The sequence below is a fragment of the Anomaloglossus baeobatrachus genome, chromosome 4, assembly GCF_048569485.1.
Source record: "Anomaloglossus baeobatrachus isolate aAnoBae1 chromosome 4, aAnoBae1.hap1, whole genome shotgun sequence".
NCBI classification, from domain to species: Eukaryota; Metazoa; Chordata; class Amphibia; order Anura; family Aromobatidae; genus Anomaloglossus; species Anomaloglossus baeobatrachus.
In genome coordinates, this window is record NC_134356.1 from 10,979,036 (window position 1) to 10,998,483 (window position 19,448).

The following is a 19,448-nucleotide window of genomic DNA, read 5'->3' on the forward strand; positions in this document are numbered from 1 at the left end:
CAGACATCTGCTGCTGTCAGCGCCTGCGCCGGCCGGGTGTGAGCACAGCGCCGTGTAGTGGCCGCTGCCGGTACTGCAGCTCGGCTCCTGTCACCCCCACTTTTTTCGCGCTCACCTTTCCTGTGGTTTTTACCCCTTTCCAGATACAGAAGTAACATATGATCCAGGCCAGTAGAAGACACAGCGCGAGCTGCCACTGAATGGATCCAAGGTCATCAATGCCAGCGGTGAGGCCCAGCGCCCGTCTCCTGACGAGATCGAAGAATGAAACATCAAATGTATGTAAAGCGCTGCGGAATATGTTAGCGCTATATATATAAAAAATAAATGTAAAACAATGGATGCAATAGATATAATTTACATATAATATAGATATAGTATAGATATAATGTACATACAGGTGACTACAGTGAGAATCTGTCACAGATGGGAATGGTGCCCGCGAGGACGTGGGACCACACGAGGGGGCTGTGGGAAGACAGATAACAGGGAGGGATGTCTACACTTGAGATATATCAGTCTAGTGGGCACCGGGGTGGGTGAGCCGATAGGCACTAGGGTGGGTGAGCCGGTGGGCACTGGGGTGGGTGAACTGGTGGGCACCAAGGTAGGAGAGCTGGTGGGCACCTGGGTGGGTGAGCCGGTGGGCACCAGGGTGGTGAGCCGCTGGGCACTGGGGTGGGTGAGCTGGTGGGCACCAAAGTGGGTGAGTTGGTGGGCACACGGGTGGGTGAGCTAGTGGGCACTGGGGTGGGTGAGCCAGTGAAACTAGGGTGGGTGAGCCAGTGGCACTAGGATGGGTGAGCCGGTGGGCACTGGGGTGTGTGAGAAGGTGGGCACCTGGGTGGGTGAGCCGGTGGGCACTGGGGTGGGTGAGCCGGTGGCACTGGTGTGGGTGAGCCGGTGGGCACTAGGGAGGGTGAGCCAGTGAAACTAGGGTGGGTGAGCCAGTGGCACTAGGATGGGTGAGCCGGTGGGCACTGGGGTGTGTGAGAAGGTGGGCACTTGGGTGGGTGAGCCGGTGGGCACTGGGGTGGGTGAGCCGGTGGCACTGGGGTGGGTGAGCCGGTGGGCACTAGGGAGGGTGAGCCAGTGAAACTAGGGTGGGTGAGCCAGTGGCACTAGGATGGGTGAGCCGGTGGCACTAGGGTGGGTGAGCCGGTGGCACTAGAGTGGGTGAGCCGGTCGGCACTGGGGTGGGTGAGCTGGTGGCACTGGGGTGGGTGAGCTGGTGGCACTGGGGTGGGTGAGCCGGTGGCACTAGAGTGGGTGAGCCAGTGGCACTAGAGTGGGTGAGCCGGTGGCACTAGGGTGGGTGAGCCGGTGGCACTGGGGTGGGTGAGCCGTGCTGAGCTGCTTATACAGAAACTGATGGACTTACTCCCAAAATTCCACTTCGGGGCTTGTGTGGTTCGTGGTTCGGCTCCAGTTTTCGTCCTTGTGGATGAACTCCATGCAATTTTCTGAGAAGAAAATCGATTACAATATTCCCATAAATACCATGAGACCGCACCGAGCCTCTAGCGGCATCAAGAGTTGGCCAATATGTAACGCTTTAGGTTAGCAAATCCTATTGATATTATAGGAAAAGTAATAAAAAAGTCTTCCTCCATGCCGGTCCCCTGTCGGTCTGGCAGATGATGTGATGACGAGCCGTTCTGTAGCCCCCTGACTGCGGCAGCCAAATAATGGCCTCCAGCAGAGACCCCCAGAGGAGAGCAGAAGCGATGGGTTAAGGCCCCGTTACACGCAACAACATATCTAACGATATGTCGTTGAGGCCACGGAATTCGTGACGCACATCCGGCGTCGTTAGCGACATCGTTGCGTGTAACAGCTAGGAGCGAGTGTTAACGATCAAAAATACTCACCTTATCGTGGATCGTTGACACGTCGTTCATTTTCAAAATCTCGTTGGTCGTTGTGGACGTAGGTTGTTCATCGTTCCTGAGGCAGCACACATCGCTACGTGTGACACCCCGTCAGTTGGCTGTCAGGTGCAGAAGGAACCTGGGCAGAAGGTCCAGAAGGACCTGGGAGATGTGTGTGGTGGGTCAATGTGCCGTATGACCACACTGGATGAAGGTGGATGACTACATGAGCTTTGGCCTCAATAAGGGAGACTATGGTTCAGCTGCTCCACTGGAACCAGAACGGGGTGAGCAGAGCTCCTATTACTGGGTCCAGTAAGAACTGTGATACATACTAGAGATATAGGAGTAATTTGGGGACACGGCTTCATAGAGAAAAGCAAGGACCTTCAGATAGGAGTTTGGCCATAGAGGGTTGGACCGCATAAGAGCAAAGTCTGGGAACAGTGAAGCTGGGGTCACTAATAATAGGGCCAAGGGATAGAAGAATTGTGACCTTTGATGGAGGGTAGGGTCCTCAACAGGAGGATGTGAGACAGAGAAATATGCTTAGGAGAGGGTCTGGATCGTGTGAAGAATAACCACTTGACCTTGAGTGTCGTGAGTATGACCGGCTCTGGGGAGACCTCTGGCAAGTCTTGGACCAGAAGGTCACAATGTCTTTAAGTCTTTCTTTTACTGCTCTAGGGGGTTAAGGACTTTGTAGCCTTACTCTGAGGTGCAGCTCTTTTGTGACCAATCCCCTTTGCAATAAAAAGTCACATGTCTTACCATCTGACGCCGGTTATAGATTTTCATTCTTATGCTGACCACTTTGGAAGGAGCCTGTCTCTGGAAGAAGCTGAGGAGTTGTGACTATTGCAGCTGTAGTGTTTAGCTACAATAAAAGAGCTTGAAGTGTTTTTCTTTTCGTGACTATTTTCCCTCTATCAGTATCCCTATTACCTTGGTTATATTATTGCAGTGGCAAGACTAGTGTTCTCGCCTGCCTACTCACTAGCTAGGGTAAATTCAAGGCACGAAAGGGCCTGGGCACGTGACACCGCCAAGGGGACGGACCTGTATAGGGATGTTAGGAAGCTTAGGGTACAGACTCAGGTGAGTTGTAGGAGATGTTCCCCCTGCCATCTCCCTTTCTTCTATTCCATTCCCACTGTTACCCTTGTATTGCCCTGGATGCTGAATATCTGTACACTCCTGCGTGACATTGAGTTGGGGGAGACAGGTTGAGGTCTGGGTGATGTAACAGTCCAAGATGAATTTGTCTGCAATCATCCTTTAAGGGAAACTACTCAAGAACGATATATCCCTGCTAACAGTACCGGCGGCCAGTGACCGCAGGGTACTCAATAGATACCTGTGTTCCAGGTGTTGTTGCAGCTAGCCCAGGGCAACCGGGAGTCAAAGGAGTTGAAAAGGTAAAAAAATGACCAAGCCAGTATGACGATATAATAGATATTGACCAGGAATGACATAACCATGGTGCCATAGCCGATGCCTGCAAGAGAAGAGCAGGAAGAGAATCAGCACAAAAAGTCTCCAAAGACGGATCGGTATCTGCAGTTTGTATCGGATTCTGGATCCGGCAATTATTGTATTCACATAACGTCCTTCTTGTGTTTATACTCCCAAACGTGAGTCCCAGCAGTGAATGTGCCATAATATGACCTACACTTAGAGAATGGAGATTTGCCAGTAAAGAGGTGATGGCGCATGTGCAATTCTCTCCATTGACTGATGTTTCGGATTTTGCGCATGCACGGTGACTTCACTGACTGTTCAGAGGACCCCGTTCTTAAGATATAAACAGGTACCAGCAGTGAATGTGCCTTAATATGACCTACATTTAGAGAATTGAGCTTTGCTAGTAAAGAGGTAATGGCGCATGTGCAATTCTCTCCATTGACTGATGTCTTGGATTTTGCGCATGCGCGGCCACTTCACTAACTGTTCAGTGGACCCCGTTCATAAGATAGATGTGGGTCACAGCAGTGAATGTACCATAATATGACCTGCACTTAGATAATGCAGATTTGCCAGTCAGTAAAGAGGTGACAGCGCATGTGCAATTCTCCATTGACTGATGTACCTCATTTTGCGCATGCGCGGCCACTTCACTGATTGCTTAGTGGACCCCGTTCTTAAGATAGATGCGGGTCCCACCAGTGAATGTGCCTTAGCATAAGCTACACTTAGAGAATGGAGCTTTGCTAGTAAAAAGGTGACGGCGCATGTGTGATTCTCTCTACTGACTGATATCTTGGATTTTGCGCATGCGCGGCCACTTCACTGACTGTTCTTAAACTAGATGTAGGTCCCAGCAGTGAATGTGCCATAATATTGCCTACACTTAGAGAATGGAGCTTTGCCAGTAAAGAGGTGATGGCGCATGCGCAATTCTCTGCATTTACTGATGTCTAGGATTTTGTGCATGCGCGGCCACTTGACTGACTGTTCAAAGGGGCCTATTCTTAAGATAGATTTAGGTACCAGCAGTGAATGTGCCATAATTTGACCTACACTTAGAGAATGGAGCTTTGCTAGTAAAGAGGTGATGGTGCATGCGCAATTCTCTTTATTGACTGACATCTCGGATTTTGTGCATGTGCGGACACTTCACTGACTATTCTTAAGATAGATGCAGGTCCTAGCAGTGAATGTGACATAATAGGACCTACACTTAGAGAATGGAGATTTGCCAGTAAAGAGGTGACGGCGCATGCACGAATTTCTCCATTAACTGATATCTTGGATTGTGCACAAAGGGCGGCCACTTCACTAACTGTTCAATAGGGCCCCTTTCTTAAGATAGATACAGGTACCAGCAGTGAATGTGCCTTAGCATGACCTACACTTAGAGAATAGAGATTTGCCAGTAAAGAGGTGACGGCGCATGCGCAATTCTCTCCATTGGCTGATAGCTTTGATTTTGCGCATGCGCGACCACTTTTTCCCTGACTGTTCAATGATTCCACAGTATCTTTTTGGGTCATAAGAAGGTTCTCTGGCACAACTCCAATTCTTCCACCCCAATGTTCTTTTAGCCGGATGAGATGGCAGCAGATAATACCTAGGAAATCGTGCACCAGTAAAACCAGTCTGACTGCAACTGGTTCCAAGATCTAATCCGCACTAAGTGGTTCAATGGGAAGGACAACGAGTCTAAAGAATTGGAGCATGAGGTTCACTTCACATATAAACACTGACTCCTGACATCACCCTCCGGTCACAACCAAAGCTGCACAGGAAGCATTGTGTGGTTTATGATGCACTACATCTCCCACGATGCATTACAGCGCGCATGCGCCTCATCAACACTGAAAGATCATTTTCTTCAGGACTTACCGGAAAACAAGGGACACATCTTAATCCACGCGGTGACCGGTCCCTGAGTGGTATACTGCCCCAGTGCAATCTCAAGGAAGAAGATGGGGACCCCACATGTAACCAGAAATATGAGGTACGGGATAAAGAATGCACCTGGAGAGAAAGAGGGTCGGATAATAAGAAAGGATCTAATGTACTATATAATCACTAATCTTCACATCCAGAGCTGCACTTCAATGCCAGGTGCACAATTTACACAAGTATCTGCTGCCCCCTGGTGGAGAACTGTCTGTACAGAACATGGATTCCAAGTGGTGGACTGCAGAATTATGAGTTCAGCTCTGGATGCGGCTGTAGTTGATTTTTGGGGGTTATATTTGTACATTTTTCACACGCACGCATGCACACAAAGCTCATTTTTCTCACCTCCACCATTTTTGTAACATAAATAACGGAATCTCCAGATATTTCCCAGACCCACAATCCCCCCCACGACAGAGAGAATAAACTCCGCTCTGCTGCCCCATTGCCCCCGCTCATACAGCTCCAGCTGAGGGGCTTCATGGGAAGGAGGCAACGTCTGCCGATCACTGGTGGCCGAGTCACCGACCGAAGATCCTGAGGAAGAAGACACAAACCGGGCGTCAAGCATAAATATAGTACTGTTATGTGCTGTCTGTATAGCACTATTATATAGGCACTATATAGTACTGTGTGCTGTCTGTATGGCACTATTATATAGGCACTATATAGTACTGTTATGTGCTGTCTGTATAGCACTATTATATAGGCACTATATAGTACTGTGTGCTGTCTGTATGGCACTATTATATAGGCACTATATAGTACTGTTATGTGCTGTCTGTATGGCACTATTATATAGGCACTATATAGTACTGTGTGCTGTCTGTATGGCACTATTATATAGGCACTATATAGTACTGTTATGTGCTGTATGTATGGCACTATTATATAGGCAGTATATAGTACTGTTATGTGCTCTCTGTATGGCACTATTATATAGGCACTATATAGTACTGTGTGCTGTCTGTATGGCACTATTATATAGGCACTATATAGTACTGTTATGTGCTGTATGTATGGCACTATTATATAGGCAGTATATAGTACTGTTATGTGCTCTCTGTATGGCACTATTATATAGGCACTATATAGTACTGTTATGTGCTGTATGTATGGCACTATTATATAGGCACTATATAGTACTGTTATGTGCTCTCTGTATGGCGCTATTATATAGGCACTATATAGTACTGTTATGTGCTGTCTGTATAGCACTATTATATAGGCACTATATAGTACTGTGTGCTGTCTGTATGGCACTATTATATAGGCACTATATAGTACTGTTATGTGCTGTCTGTATGGCACTATTATATAGGCACTATATAGTACTGTGTGCTGTCTGTATGGCACTATTATATAGGCACTATATAGTACTGTTATGTGCTGTATGTATGGCACTATTATATAGGCAGTATATAGTACTGTTATGTGCTGTCTGTATGGCACTATTATATAGGCAGTATATAGTACTGTTATGTGCTCTCTGTATGGCGCTATTATATAGGCACTATATAGTACTGTTATGTGCTGTCTGTATAGCACTATTATATAGGCACTATATAGTACTGTGTGCTGTCTGTATGGCACTATTATATAGGCACTATATAGTACTGTTATGTGCTGTCTGTATGGCACTATTATATAGGCACTATATAGTACTGTGTGCTGTCTGTATGGCACTATTATATAGGCACTATATAGTACTGTTATGTGCTGTATGTATGGCACTATTATATAGGCAGTATATAGTACTGTTATGTGCTCTCTGTATGGCACTATTATATAGGCACTATATAGTACTGTGTGCTGTCTGTATGGCACTATTATATAGGCACTATATAGTACTGTTATGTGCTGTATGTATGGCACTATTATATAGGCAGTATATAGTACTGTTATGTGCTCTCTGTATGGCACTATTATATAGGCACTATATAGTACTGTTATGTGCTGTATGTATGGCACTATTATATAGGCACTATATAGTACTGTTATGTGCTCTCTGTATGGCGCTATTATATAGGCACTATATAGTACTGTTATGTGCTGTCTGTATAGCACTATTATATAGGCACTATATAGTACTGTGTGCTGTCTGTATGGCACTATTATATAGGCACTATATAGTACTGTTATGTGCTGTCTGTATGGCACTATTATATAGGCACTATATAGTACTGTGTGCTGTCTGTATGGCACTATTATATAGGCACTATATAGTACTGTTATGTGCTGTCTGTATAGCACTATTATATAGGCACTATATAGTACTGTGTGCTGTCTGTATGGCACTATTATATAGGCACTATATAGTACTGTTATGTGCTGTCTGTATGGCACTATTATATAGGCACTATATAGTACTGTCATGTGCTGTCTGTATGGCACTATTGTATAGGCACTATATAGTACTGTCATGTGCTGTCTGTATGGCACTATTATATAGGCACTATATAGTACTGTTATGTGCTGTCTGTATGGCACTATTATATAGGCACTATATAGTACTGTTATGTGCTCCCTGTATGGCACTATTATATAGGCACTATATAGTACTGTTATGTGCCCTCTGTATGGCACTATTATATAGGCACTATATAGTACTGTTATGTGCTGTCTGTATGGCACTATTATATAGGCACTATATAGTACTGTTATGTGCTCTCTGTATGGCACTATTATATAGGCACTATATAGTACTGTTATGTGCCCTCTGTATGGTACTATTATATAGGTGTTATATAGTACTGTTATGTGCTGTCTGTATGGCACTATTATATAGGCACTATATAGTACTGTTATGTGCCCTCTGTATGGCACTATTATATAGGCACTATATAGTACTGTTATGTGCCCTCTGTATGGCACTATTATATAGGCACTATATACAGTAGTACTGTTATGTGCTGTCTGTATGGCACTATTATATAGGCACTATATAGTACTGTTATGTGCCCTCTGTATGGCACCATTATATAGGTACTATATAGTACTGTTATGTGCTGTCTCTATGGTACTATTATATAGGTGTTATATAGTACTGTTATGTGCTGTCTGTATGGCACTATTATATAGGCACTATATAGTACTGTTATGTGCTGTCTGTATGGCACTATTATAGAGGCACTATATAGTACTGTTATGTGCTCCCTGTATGGCACTATTATAGAGGCACTATATAGTACTGTTATGTGCTGTCTGTATGGCACTATTATATAGGCACTATATAGTACTGTTATGTGCCCTCTGTATGGCACTATTATATAGGCACTATATAGTACTGTTATGTGCTCCCTGTATGGCACTATTATATAGGCACTATATAGTACTGTTATGTGCTGTCTGTATGGCACTATTATATAGGCACTATATAGTACTGTTATGTGCTGTCTGTATGGCACTATTATATAGGTACTATATAGTACTGTTATGTGCTCTCTGTATGGTACTATTATATAGGTGTTATATAGTACTGTTATGTGCTGTCTGTATGGCACTATTATATAGGCACTATATAGTACTGTTATGTGCTGTCTGTATGGCACTATTATATAGGTACTATATAGTACTGTTATGTGCTCTCTGTATGGTACTATTATATAGGTGTTATATAGTACTGTTATGTGCTCCCTGTATGGCACTATTATATAGGTGTTATATAGTACTGTTATGTGCTGTCTGTATGGCACTATTATATAGGCACTATATAGTACTGTTATGTGCTCCCTGTATGGCACTATTATATAGGCACTATATAGTACTGTTATGTGCTCTCTGTATGGTACTATTATATAGGTGTTATATAGTACTGTTATGTGCTGTCTGTATGGCACTATTATATAGGCACTATATAGTACTGTTATGTGCTGTCTGTATGGCACTATTATATAGGTACTATATAGTACTGTTATGTGCTCTCTGTATGGCACTATTATATAGGCACTATATAGTACTGTTATGTGCTGTCTGTATGGCACTATTATATAGGTACTATATAGTACTGTTATGTGCTCTCTGTATGGCACTATTATATAGGCACTATATAGTACTGTTATGTGCTCCCTGTATGGCACTATTATATAGGTACTATATAGTACTGTTATGTGCTCTCTGTATGGTACTATTATATAGGTGTTATATAGTACTGTTATGTGCTGTCTGTATGGCACTATTATATAGGCACTATATAGTACTGTTATGTGCTCCCTGTATGGCACTATTATATAGGCACTATATAGTACTGTTATGTGCCCTCTGTATGGCACTATTATATAGGCACTATATACAGTAGTACTGTTATGTGCTGTCTGTATGGCACTATTATATAGGCACTATATAGTACTGTTATGTGCCCTCTGTATGGCACTATTATATAGGCACTATATAGTACTGTTATGTGCTGTCTGTATGGCACTATTATATAGGCACTATATAGTACTGTTATGTGCCCTCTGTATGGCACTATTATATAGGCACTATATAGTACTGTTATGTGCTGTCTGTATGGCACTATTATATAGGTGTTATATAGTACTGTTATGTGCTGTCTGTATGGCACTATTATATAGGCACTTTATAGTACTGTTATGTGCTCCCTGTATGGCACTATTATATAGGCACTATATAGTACTGTTATGTGCCCTCTGTATGGCACTATTATATAGGCACTATATACAGTAGTACTGTTATGTGCTGTCTGTATGGCACTATTATATAGGCACTATATAGTACTGTTATGTGCCCTCTGTATGGCACTATTATATAGGCACTATATAGTACTGTTATGTGCTGTCTGTATGGCACTATTATATAGGCACTATATAGTACTGTCATGTGCTCCCTGTATGGCACTATTATATAGGCACTATATAGTACTGTTATGTGCCCTCTGTATGGTACTATTATATAGGTGTTATATAGTACTGTTATGTGCCCTCTGTATGGCAATATTATATAGGCACTATATACAGTAGTACTGTTATGTGCTGTCTGTATGGCACTATTATATAGGCACTATATAGTACTGTTATGTGCTCTCTGTATGGTACTATTATATAGGTGTTATATAGTACTGTTATGTGCTGTCTGTATTGCACTATTATATAGGCACTATATAGTACTGTTATGTGCTCCCTGTATGGCACTATTATATAGGCACTATATAATAATAATAATAATAATAATCTTTATTTCTATAGCGCCAACATATTCCGTAGCGCTTTACAATTCAGGAGGATCATATACAAACAAGTAACAGTTATAGAAATACAATATTTAGAGGGGAAAAAAATACAACCCTGCTCGTGAGAGCTTACAATCTACAATGAGATGGGGGAGAGGCAAGGTTCACGTGCTTATTTACAATGACAATCCAACCATCTCACGGAAATGGGGCTGGATAATGGTTTCCTGGACCAGTGGGCCCGAGCCTTGAGATGCCTTTGGGTGCCATGGAGTTTGATGTGGAGCTATGTTGTGAGAGGTTGTAGAGGGACTATGTGAATCGAATCTGATTAGGGAGTGTGATAGGCCGCCCTAAAAAGATGCGTCTTTAGGGTGCGTCTGAAGCTGAGTAAGTTGTGATTTGTCCTAACTTCTTGGGGTAGAGCGTTCCAGAGGGTTGGTGCAGCTCGGAAGAAGTCTTGGATCCGGGAGTGGGAGGTTCGAATTAGTGTGGATGTTAGTCGAAAGTCGCTTGCAGAGCGTAGAGAACGGGTGGACTGATAGACAGAGAGGAGGGTGGAGATGTAGAGGGTGCCGCACTGTGGAGAGCTTTGTGGGTGAGAACAAGCAGTTTGAATTGGATCCTGTGATATATGGGCAGCCAGTGCAGTGACTGGCACAGAGCAGAGGCATCCGAGTAGCGGTTGGCCAGATAGGTGACCCTGGTGCTGCATTAAGGATGGACTGTAGAGGAGAGAGTCTAGTTAGGGGGAGACCAATTAATAGAGAGTTACAGTAGTCCAAGCGAGAGTGGATCAGGGCCACGGTGAGGGTTTTTGTCGTTTCCATTGTGAGAAAGGGGCGGATTCTAGAGATGTTCTTAAGGTGCAAGCGGCAGGAGCGGGCAAGAGATTGTATGTGGGAGGTGAAGGAGAGATCAGTGTCAAGTATAACCCCCAGGCAGCGGGCCTGCAGCCTAGGACTTATCGTTGTGCCACACACAGAGAGGGAGATGTCAGGTTGAGGAAAGTTGGAAGATGGAGGGAAAAGAAGAAGTTCAGTTTTGGAAAGGTTAAGTTTCAGATAGAGAGCAGACATGACATTGCAAACTGCAGTCAGGCAGTCACTTCTGTTCTGTAGTATAGCGGGGGTGAGCTCAGGGGTTGAGGTGTATAGCGGTGTGTCATCAGCATAAAGATGGTACTGAAAGCCAAATCTGCTGATGGTCTGACCAATTGGGGCAGTGTAGAGGGAGAAAAGAAGAGGGCCAAGGACTGAACCTTGAGGGACCCCAACAGTGAGAGGAAGAGGAGAAGATGTGGAGCCAGCAAATGATACACTGAATGAGCGGCCAGAAAGATAGGAGGAGAACCAGGAAAGAACAGTGTCCTTTAGGCCGATAGAGTGGAGCATAGAGAGAAGGAGATGGTGGTCAACAGTGTCGAAGGTGGCAGAGAGGTCAAGAAGAATAAGCAGAGAGTGGTCACCGTTACGTTTTGCTGTCAATAGGTCATTGGTCACTTTGACAAGGGCAGTTTCTGTTGAGTGTAAAGGGCGGAAGCCAGACTGTAAAGGATCTAGAAGAGAGTGAGAGGAGAGGTAGCGGGTGAGACGAGAGTAGACCAGGCGCTCCAAGAGTTTAGAGATGAAGGAGAGATTGGAGACTGGTCTGTAGTTGCTTGTGCTTGTATAGTACTGGTATGTGCCCTCTGTATGGCACTATTATATAGGCACTATATACAGTAGTACTGTTATGTGCTGTCTGTATGGCACTATTATATAGGCACTATATAGTACTGTTATGTGCCCTCTGTATGGCACTATTATATAGGCACTATATAGTACTGTTATGTGCTGTCTGTATGGCACTATTATATAGGTGTTATATAGTACTGTTATGTGCTCCCTGTATGGCACTATTATAGAGGCACTATATAGTACTGTTATGTGCTGTCTGTATAGCACTATTATATAGGTGTTATATAGTACTGTTATGTGCTCCCTGTATGGCACTATTATAGAGGCACTATATAGTACTGTTATGTGCTGTCTCTATGGTACTATTATATAGGCACTATATAGTACTGTTATGTGCTGTCTGTATGGCACTATTATATAGGCACTATATAGTACTGTTATGTGCCCTCTGTATGGCACTATTATATAGGCACTATATAGTACTGTTATGTGCTGTCTGTATGGCACTATTATATAGGCACTATATAGTACTGTTATGTGCCCTCTGTATGGCACTATTATATAGGCACTATATAGTACTGTTATGTGCTGTCTGTATGGCACTATTATATAGGTGTTATATAGTACTGTTATGTGCTGTCTGTATGGCACTATTATATAGGCACTTTATAGTACTGTTATGTGCTCCCTGTATGGCACTATTATATAGGCACTATATAGTACTGTTATGTGCCCTCTGTATGGCACTATTATATAGGCACTATATACAGTAGTACTGTTATGTGCTGTCTGTATGGCACTATTATATAGGCACTATATAGTACTGTTATGTGCCCTCTGTATGGCACTATTATATAGGCACTATATAGTACTGTTATGTGCTGTCTGTATGGCACTATTATATAGGCACTATATAGTACTGTTATGTGCCCTCTGTATGGCACTATTATATAGGCACTATATAGTACTGTTATGTGCTGTCTGTATGGCACTATTATATAGGTGTTATATAGTACTGTTATGTGCTGTCTGTATGGCACTATTATATAGGCACTTTATAGTACTGTTATGTGCTCCCTGTATGGCACTATTATATAGGCACTATATAGTACTGTTATGTGCCCTCTGTATGGCACTATTATATAGGCACTATATACAGTAGTACTGTTATGTGCTGTCTGTATGGCACTATTATATAGGCACTATATAGTACTGTTATGTGCCCTCTGTATGGCACTATTATATAGGCACTATATAGTACTGTTATGTGCTGTCTGTATGGCACTATTATATAGGCACTATATAGTACTGTCATGTGCTCCCTGTATGGCACTATTATATAGGCACTATATAGTACTGTTATGTGCCCTCTGTATGGTACTATTATATAGGTGTTATATAGTACTGTTATGTGCCCTCTGTATGGCAATATTATATAGGCACTATATACAGTAGTACTGTTATGTGCTGTCTGTATGGCACTATTATATAGGCACTATATAGTACTGTTATGTGCTCTCTGTATGGTACTATTATATAGGTGTTATATAGTACTGTTATGTGCTGTCTGTATTGCACTATTATATAGGCACTATATAGTACTGTTATGTGCTCCCTGTATGGCACTATTATATAGGCACTATATAGTACTGGTATGTGCCCTCTGTATGGCACTATTATATAGGCACTATATACAGTAGTACTGTTATGTGCTGTCTGTATGGCACTATTATATAGGCACTATATAGTACTGTTATGTGCCCTCTGTATGGCACTATTATATAGGCACTATATAGTACTGTTATGTGCTGTCTGTATGGCACTATTATATAGGCACTATATAGTACTGTTATGTGCCCTCTGTATGGCACTATTATATAGGCACTATATAGTACTGTTATGTGCTCCCTGTATGGCACTATTATATAGGTACTATATAGTACTGTTATGTGCTCTCTGTATGGTACTATTATATAGGTGTTATATAGTACTGTTATGTGCTGTCTGTATGGCACTATTATATAGGCACAATATAGTACTGTTATGTGCTCCCTGTATGGCACTATTATATAGGCACTATATAGTACTGTTATGTGCCCTCTGTATGGCACTATTATATAGGCACTATATACAGTAGTACTGTTATGTGCTGTCTGTATGGCACTATTATATAGGCACTATATAGTACTGTTATGTGCTGTCTGTATGGCACTATTATATAGGCACTATATAGTACTGTCATGTGCTCCCTGTATGGCACTATTATATAGGCACTATATAGTACTGTTATGTGCCCTCTGTATGGTACTATTATATAGGTGTTATATAGTACTGTTATGTGCCCTCTGTATGGCACTATTATATAGGCACTATATAGTACTGTTATGTGCTCCCTGTATGGCACTATTATATAGGTACTATATAGTACTGTTATGTGCTCTCTGTATGGTACTATTATATAGGTGTTATATAGTACTGTTATGTGCTGTCTGTATGGCACTATTATATAGGCACTATATAGTACTGTTATGTGCCCTCTGTATGGCACTATTATATAGGCACTATATAGTACTGTTATGTGCTGTCTGTATGGCACTATTATATAGGCACTATATAGTACTGTTATGTGCCCTCTGTATGGCACTATTATATAGGCACTATATAGTACTGTTATGTGCTATCTGTATAGCACTATTATATAGGTGTTATATAGTACTGTTATGTGCTCCCTGTATGGCACTATTATAGAGGCACTATATAGTACTGTTATGTGCTGTCTGTATGGCACTATTATATAGGCACTATATAGTACTGTTATGTGCTGTCTCTATGGTACTATTATATAGGCACTATATAGTACTGTTATGTGCTGTCTGTATGGCACTATTATATAGGCACTATATAGTACTGTTATGTGCCCTCTGTATGGCACTATTATATAGGCACTATATAGTACTGTTATGTGCCCTTTGTATGGCACTATTATATAGGCACTATATAGTACTGTTATCGGCTGTCTGTATGGCACTATTATATAGGCACTATATAGTACTGTTATGTGCTGTCTCTATGGTACTATTATATAGGCACTATATAGTACTGTTATGTGCTGTCTGTATGGCACTATTATATAGGCACTATATAGTACTGTTATGTGCTGTCTGTATGGCACTATTATATAGGCACTATATAGTACTGTTATGTGCTCCCTGTATGGCACTATTATATAGGCACTATATAGTACTGTTATGTGCTGTCTGTATGGCACTATTATATAGGCACTATATAGTACTGCTATGTGCTGTCTGTATGGCACTATTATATAGGCACTATATAGTACTGTTATGTGCTGTCTGTATGGCACTATTATATAGGCACTATATAGTACTGTTATGTGCTGTCTGCATGGCACTATTATATACACACTATATAGTACTGTTATGTGCTCCCTGTATGGCACTATTATATAGGCACTATATAGTACTGTCATGTGCTGTCTGTATGGCACTATTATATAGGCACTATATAGTACTGTTATGTGCTGTCTGTATGGCACTATTATATAGGTGTTATATAGTACTGTTATGTGCTGTCTGTATGGCACTATTATATAGGCACTATATAGTACTGTTATGTGCTCCCTGTATGGCACTATTATATACACACTATATAGTACTGTTATGTGCTGTCTGTATGGCACTATTATATAGGCACTATATAGTACTGTTATGTGCTGTCTGTATGGCACTATTATATACACACTATATAGTACTGTTATGTGCTGTCTGTATGGCACTATTATATAGGCACTATATAGTACTGTTATGTGCCCTCTGTATGGCACTATTATATAGGCACTATATAGTACTGTTATGTGCTGTCTGTATGGCACTATTATATAGGTACTATATAGTACTGTTATGTGCTGTCTGCATGGCACTATTATATACACACTATATAGTACTGTTATGTGCTCCCTGTATGGCACTATTATATAGGCACTATATAGTACTGTCATGTGCTGTCTGTATGGCACTATTATATAGGCACTATATAGTACTGTCATGTGCTCCCTGTATGGTACTATTATATAGGCACTATATAGTACTGTTATGTGCTGTCTGTATGGCACTATTATATAGGCCCTATATAGTACTATGTTGTATGGTATTTCACTGTAGGCTCCATATGGTACTGTTATGCTTTCCATATGGTGCCACTATGGAGACACTGCATGGTGCCGTTCTGTGCTTTCTGTATACTGCTATAACGTGTAGACTGTATATACCTCAGTGATATCAGTGAGGACTGGCCCTGACTGTCCCTTATGGGGCCTGTACTGTATATAATATACTATATACATATAGATGACTCTTACCTGGAGCGTCGCCCGGCACCTGCCCGGATGGAGCCGCCATCTCCGCTGCATCAAAGCTCTTCTGAGAACTTGTTAGGTGGCAAATCCATCCTCCTCCTCCCCGGGGCACAGGAGACAGTGGCAGCGAGGAGGAGGAGGAGGAGAAACATGGAGGATTATGGCTGGTATTGGACCTGGTGCCCTCTGGGGGGCTCTGTGCCTGGTATATGGCTGCCACCCTGTGTCCTGCTGTCACTATTATGTCTGCACTATGGCCACACGTGGCACAATATGGCCACTTCCCTATAGGGCCACATTATTGGAGCCAGTAATGGCGCTGGATCCGTTCGCCGCTCTCATCCCCCCACTCCTGCTCAGGAACGATGCGTCATATTCAGCCCGGGCTTCAGAAAAAACACAACATCCACCTCTAATTCCATCAGAAGGATTGTTCATATCCTCCTCCTATCCATTTAATCAGAATGACTCTTCTGATCGTTTTATCACAACGATTCTTCACATCCTCTTCTGATCTTTTTATCACAACGATTCTTCACATCCTCTTCTAATCCTTTTATCACAACGATTCTTCACATCCTTTTCTGATCCTTTCATCACAACGATTCTTCACATCCTCTAATGATCCTTTTATCACAACGATTCTTCACATTCTCTTCTGATCCTTTTATCACAATGATTCTTCACATCCTCGTCTGATCCTTTCATCACAACAATTCTTCACATCCTCTTCTAGTCCTTTTATCACAACGTTTCTTCACATTCTCTTCTGATCCTTGTATCACAATGATTCTTCACATCCTCTTCTGATCCTTTTATCACAACAATTTTTCACATCCTTTTCTGATCCTCTTATTACAACAATTCTTCACATTCTCTTCTGATCCTTTTATCACAACGCTTCTTTAAATCTTCCTCTCGTCTTTTTATCAGAAAGATTTTTGCATCCTCTTCTGATCTATTCATCAAAACAATTTCTTTTATTCTCTACTGATCCTTTGATGAGAACACTTATTCAACAGAATACATTTTAATTTCTTCTGCTATTCCTTTTATCAGAAAGATTCTTCACCTTCTCCTCTGAACCTTTCATAAGAATGATTCTTCACTTACTCCTCTACTCCTTTCATCAGAGTAATTATTAACATCTTCCTTTGATAACTTTTGTCAGAACGGTTCTTCACATCAATATCTAATCCTTTTATCAGGACGATACTTCAGATCTTCCTCTGATCCTTTTTTTTTTTTCAAAACATTTATTCACACCCTTTTGATTTTTTTCATCTGAATGATTCTTCACATCCTCCTCTGATTCCTTTTATTACATTGATTCATCACAATCTCCCCTGATTTTTTTTCCTCTGATCCGTTTTATCAGAATAATTGATCACAACATCCCTTGATCTGTTTCTGTAAAATATTGCTTCATATCCTCCCCTTATGGGTGGCTCAGTGAGTAGCATTCCACTCTTGGGTCCTGGGTTGAAATCCCACAAAGGACACCATCTGCAAGGAGTTTGTAAGTTCTCCCTGCGTTTGCATGGGTTGTCTCCGGTTTCCTCCCACACTCCAGACATACAGATAGGGACTCTAGATTGTGAGCCCCAATGGGGACAGTTGCTGATGTATGTAAAGCGCTGCGGAATTAATAGCGCTATATAAGTGAATATATATTATTATCCTTTTTATCAGAACAATTCATCACAACCTCCTCTGATTTTTTTTTCAACAAAATATGTGTTCATATCCTCCTCTGATCTTTTTTTATCTGAACAATTCATCACAACCTACCCTGATTTGTTTCCACAGAATATTGCTTCATATCCGCCTCTGATCTTTTTTTAATCAGAACAATTCATCACAACCTACCCTGATTTTTCCACAGAATATTGCTTCATATCCTCCTCTGATCTTTTTTTAATCAGAACAATTCATCACAACCTACCCTTATTTGTTTCCACAGAATATTGCTTCATATCTTCGTCTGATCTTTTTTATCAGAACAATTCATCACAACCTACCATGATTTGTTTCCACAGAATATTGCTTCATATCTTCCTCTGATCTTTATTATCAGAACGATTCATCCCAACCTCCCCTGATTTTTTTCTGCAGAATATGTCTTCACATCCTCCTCTGATCCTTTTTTATCAGAACAATTCATCACATTTTCAGATTTTTTTTTTCACCACCATCCTTCATATGCTCCCCTGATCCATTTTATCAGAACGATTAATCACATTCTGCTCTGATTTTCTATCCACAGAATTCCCTGTCACTAGATGTGTTTGGAGATCAGAACCCTCTCGATATATGGACGTGGCCATACCTTGTTCCAGTCATTTGATTTGCCACCTTCTGGTGTGGATTCGCAGTGGTCACTTGATTTTATGCTGCACTTGGGGGTCAGGGGTCTAAATTAGATAAAGGTTGACCTCCGAGGACCGGTGTCTTTAATAAAGTGGCCATTCCGTGTACATAGGCAAACCCGGTGATGCACTCAATAAAGAATCGGCATAAACGCCAGGTGCAGGATCCAGAAGATCACATTAGGCAATTCCTTAATCTTCAACGGGATTTGATCTTATTCCAAAACTTGTGAAACCGGTTACATTCCACTAATCTAATTGTATTTTATGTCACCTTAGATGATCTAGAATTTTCATATCTTTTTATGTCTCTTGCATCTTTGACGAAGCGTGAAGATGAGTGACATTTTGCTGCTGTGCCTTATTCCATCCAGTAGGGGGCAGCGTATACTAATCCCAATTAGTCCACGCATAGAGGTTACATTTTCCAGCGGTAACAGAAGAATGGGGTCTCAGTGCCTGAGCGGGTCCATCAGAGACATCAGTGTTATACATGGTGCATGTTAAAGGGGTGATCAGTAAACATATTACTTTGTGACTCAGTGTCATGGTGCAGAC

At 41.9% G+C, this 19,448-nt stretch overlaps 1 protein-coding gene across 2 annotated transcripts in view; it reads right to left on the minus strand.

Moving 5' to 3' along the window:
* Positions 1–16,593, minus strand: part of LOC142302537 (sodium- and chloride-dependent betaine transporter-like) — a 31,758-nt gene extending 15,165 nt beyond the window's left edge. Inside the window, exons 1-6 of one of the 2 annotated variants that reach the window (XM_075343633.1) lie at positions 16,525–16,593; positions 5,625–5,816; positions 5,217–5,351; positions 3,229–3,369; positions 1,382–1,463; positions 134–248 (exon numbers count right to left, since the gene is read on the minus strand). In XM_075343633.1, the coding sequence (XP_075199748.1) occupies positions 134–248; positions 1,382–1,463; positions 3,229–3,369; positions 5,217–5,351; positions 5,625–5,816; positions 16,525–16,564 (705 nt within the window). In that variant the 5' untranslated portion in view covers positions 16,565–16,593. Of the gene's footprint in view, positions 1–115; positions 249–1,381; positions 1,464–3,228; positions 3,370–5,216; positions 5,352–5,624; positions 5,817–16,524 lie in introns of both variants that reach the window. The other variant, XM_075343632.1, reaches the window with a different exon arrangement.
* Between the last annotated feature and the right edge of the window lie 2,855 nt (positions 16,594–19,448).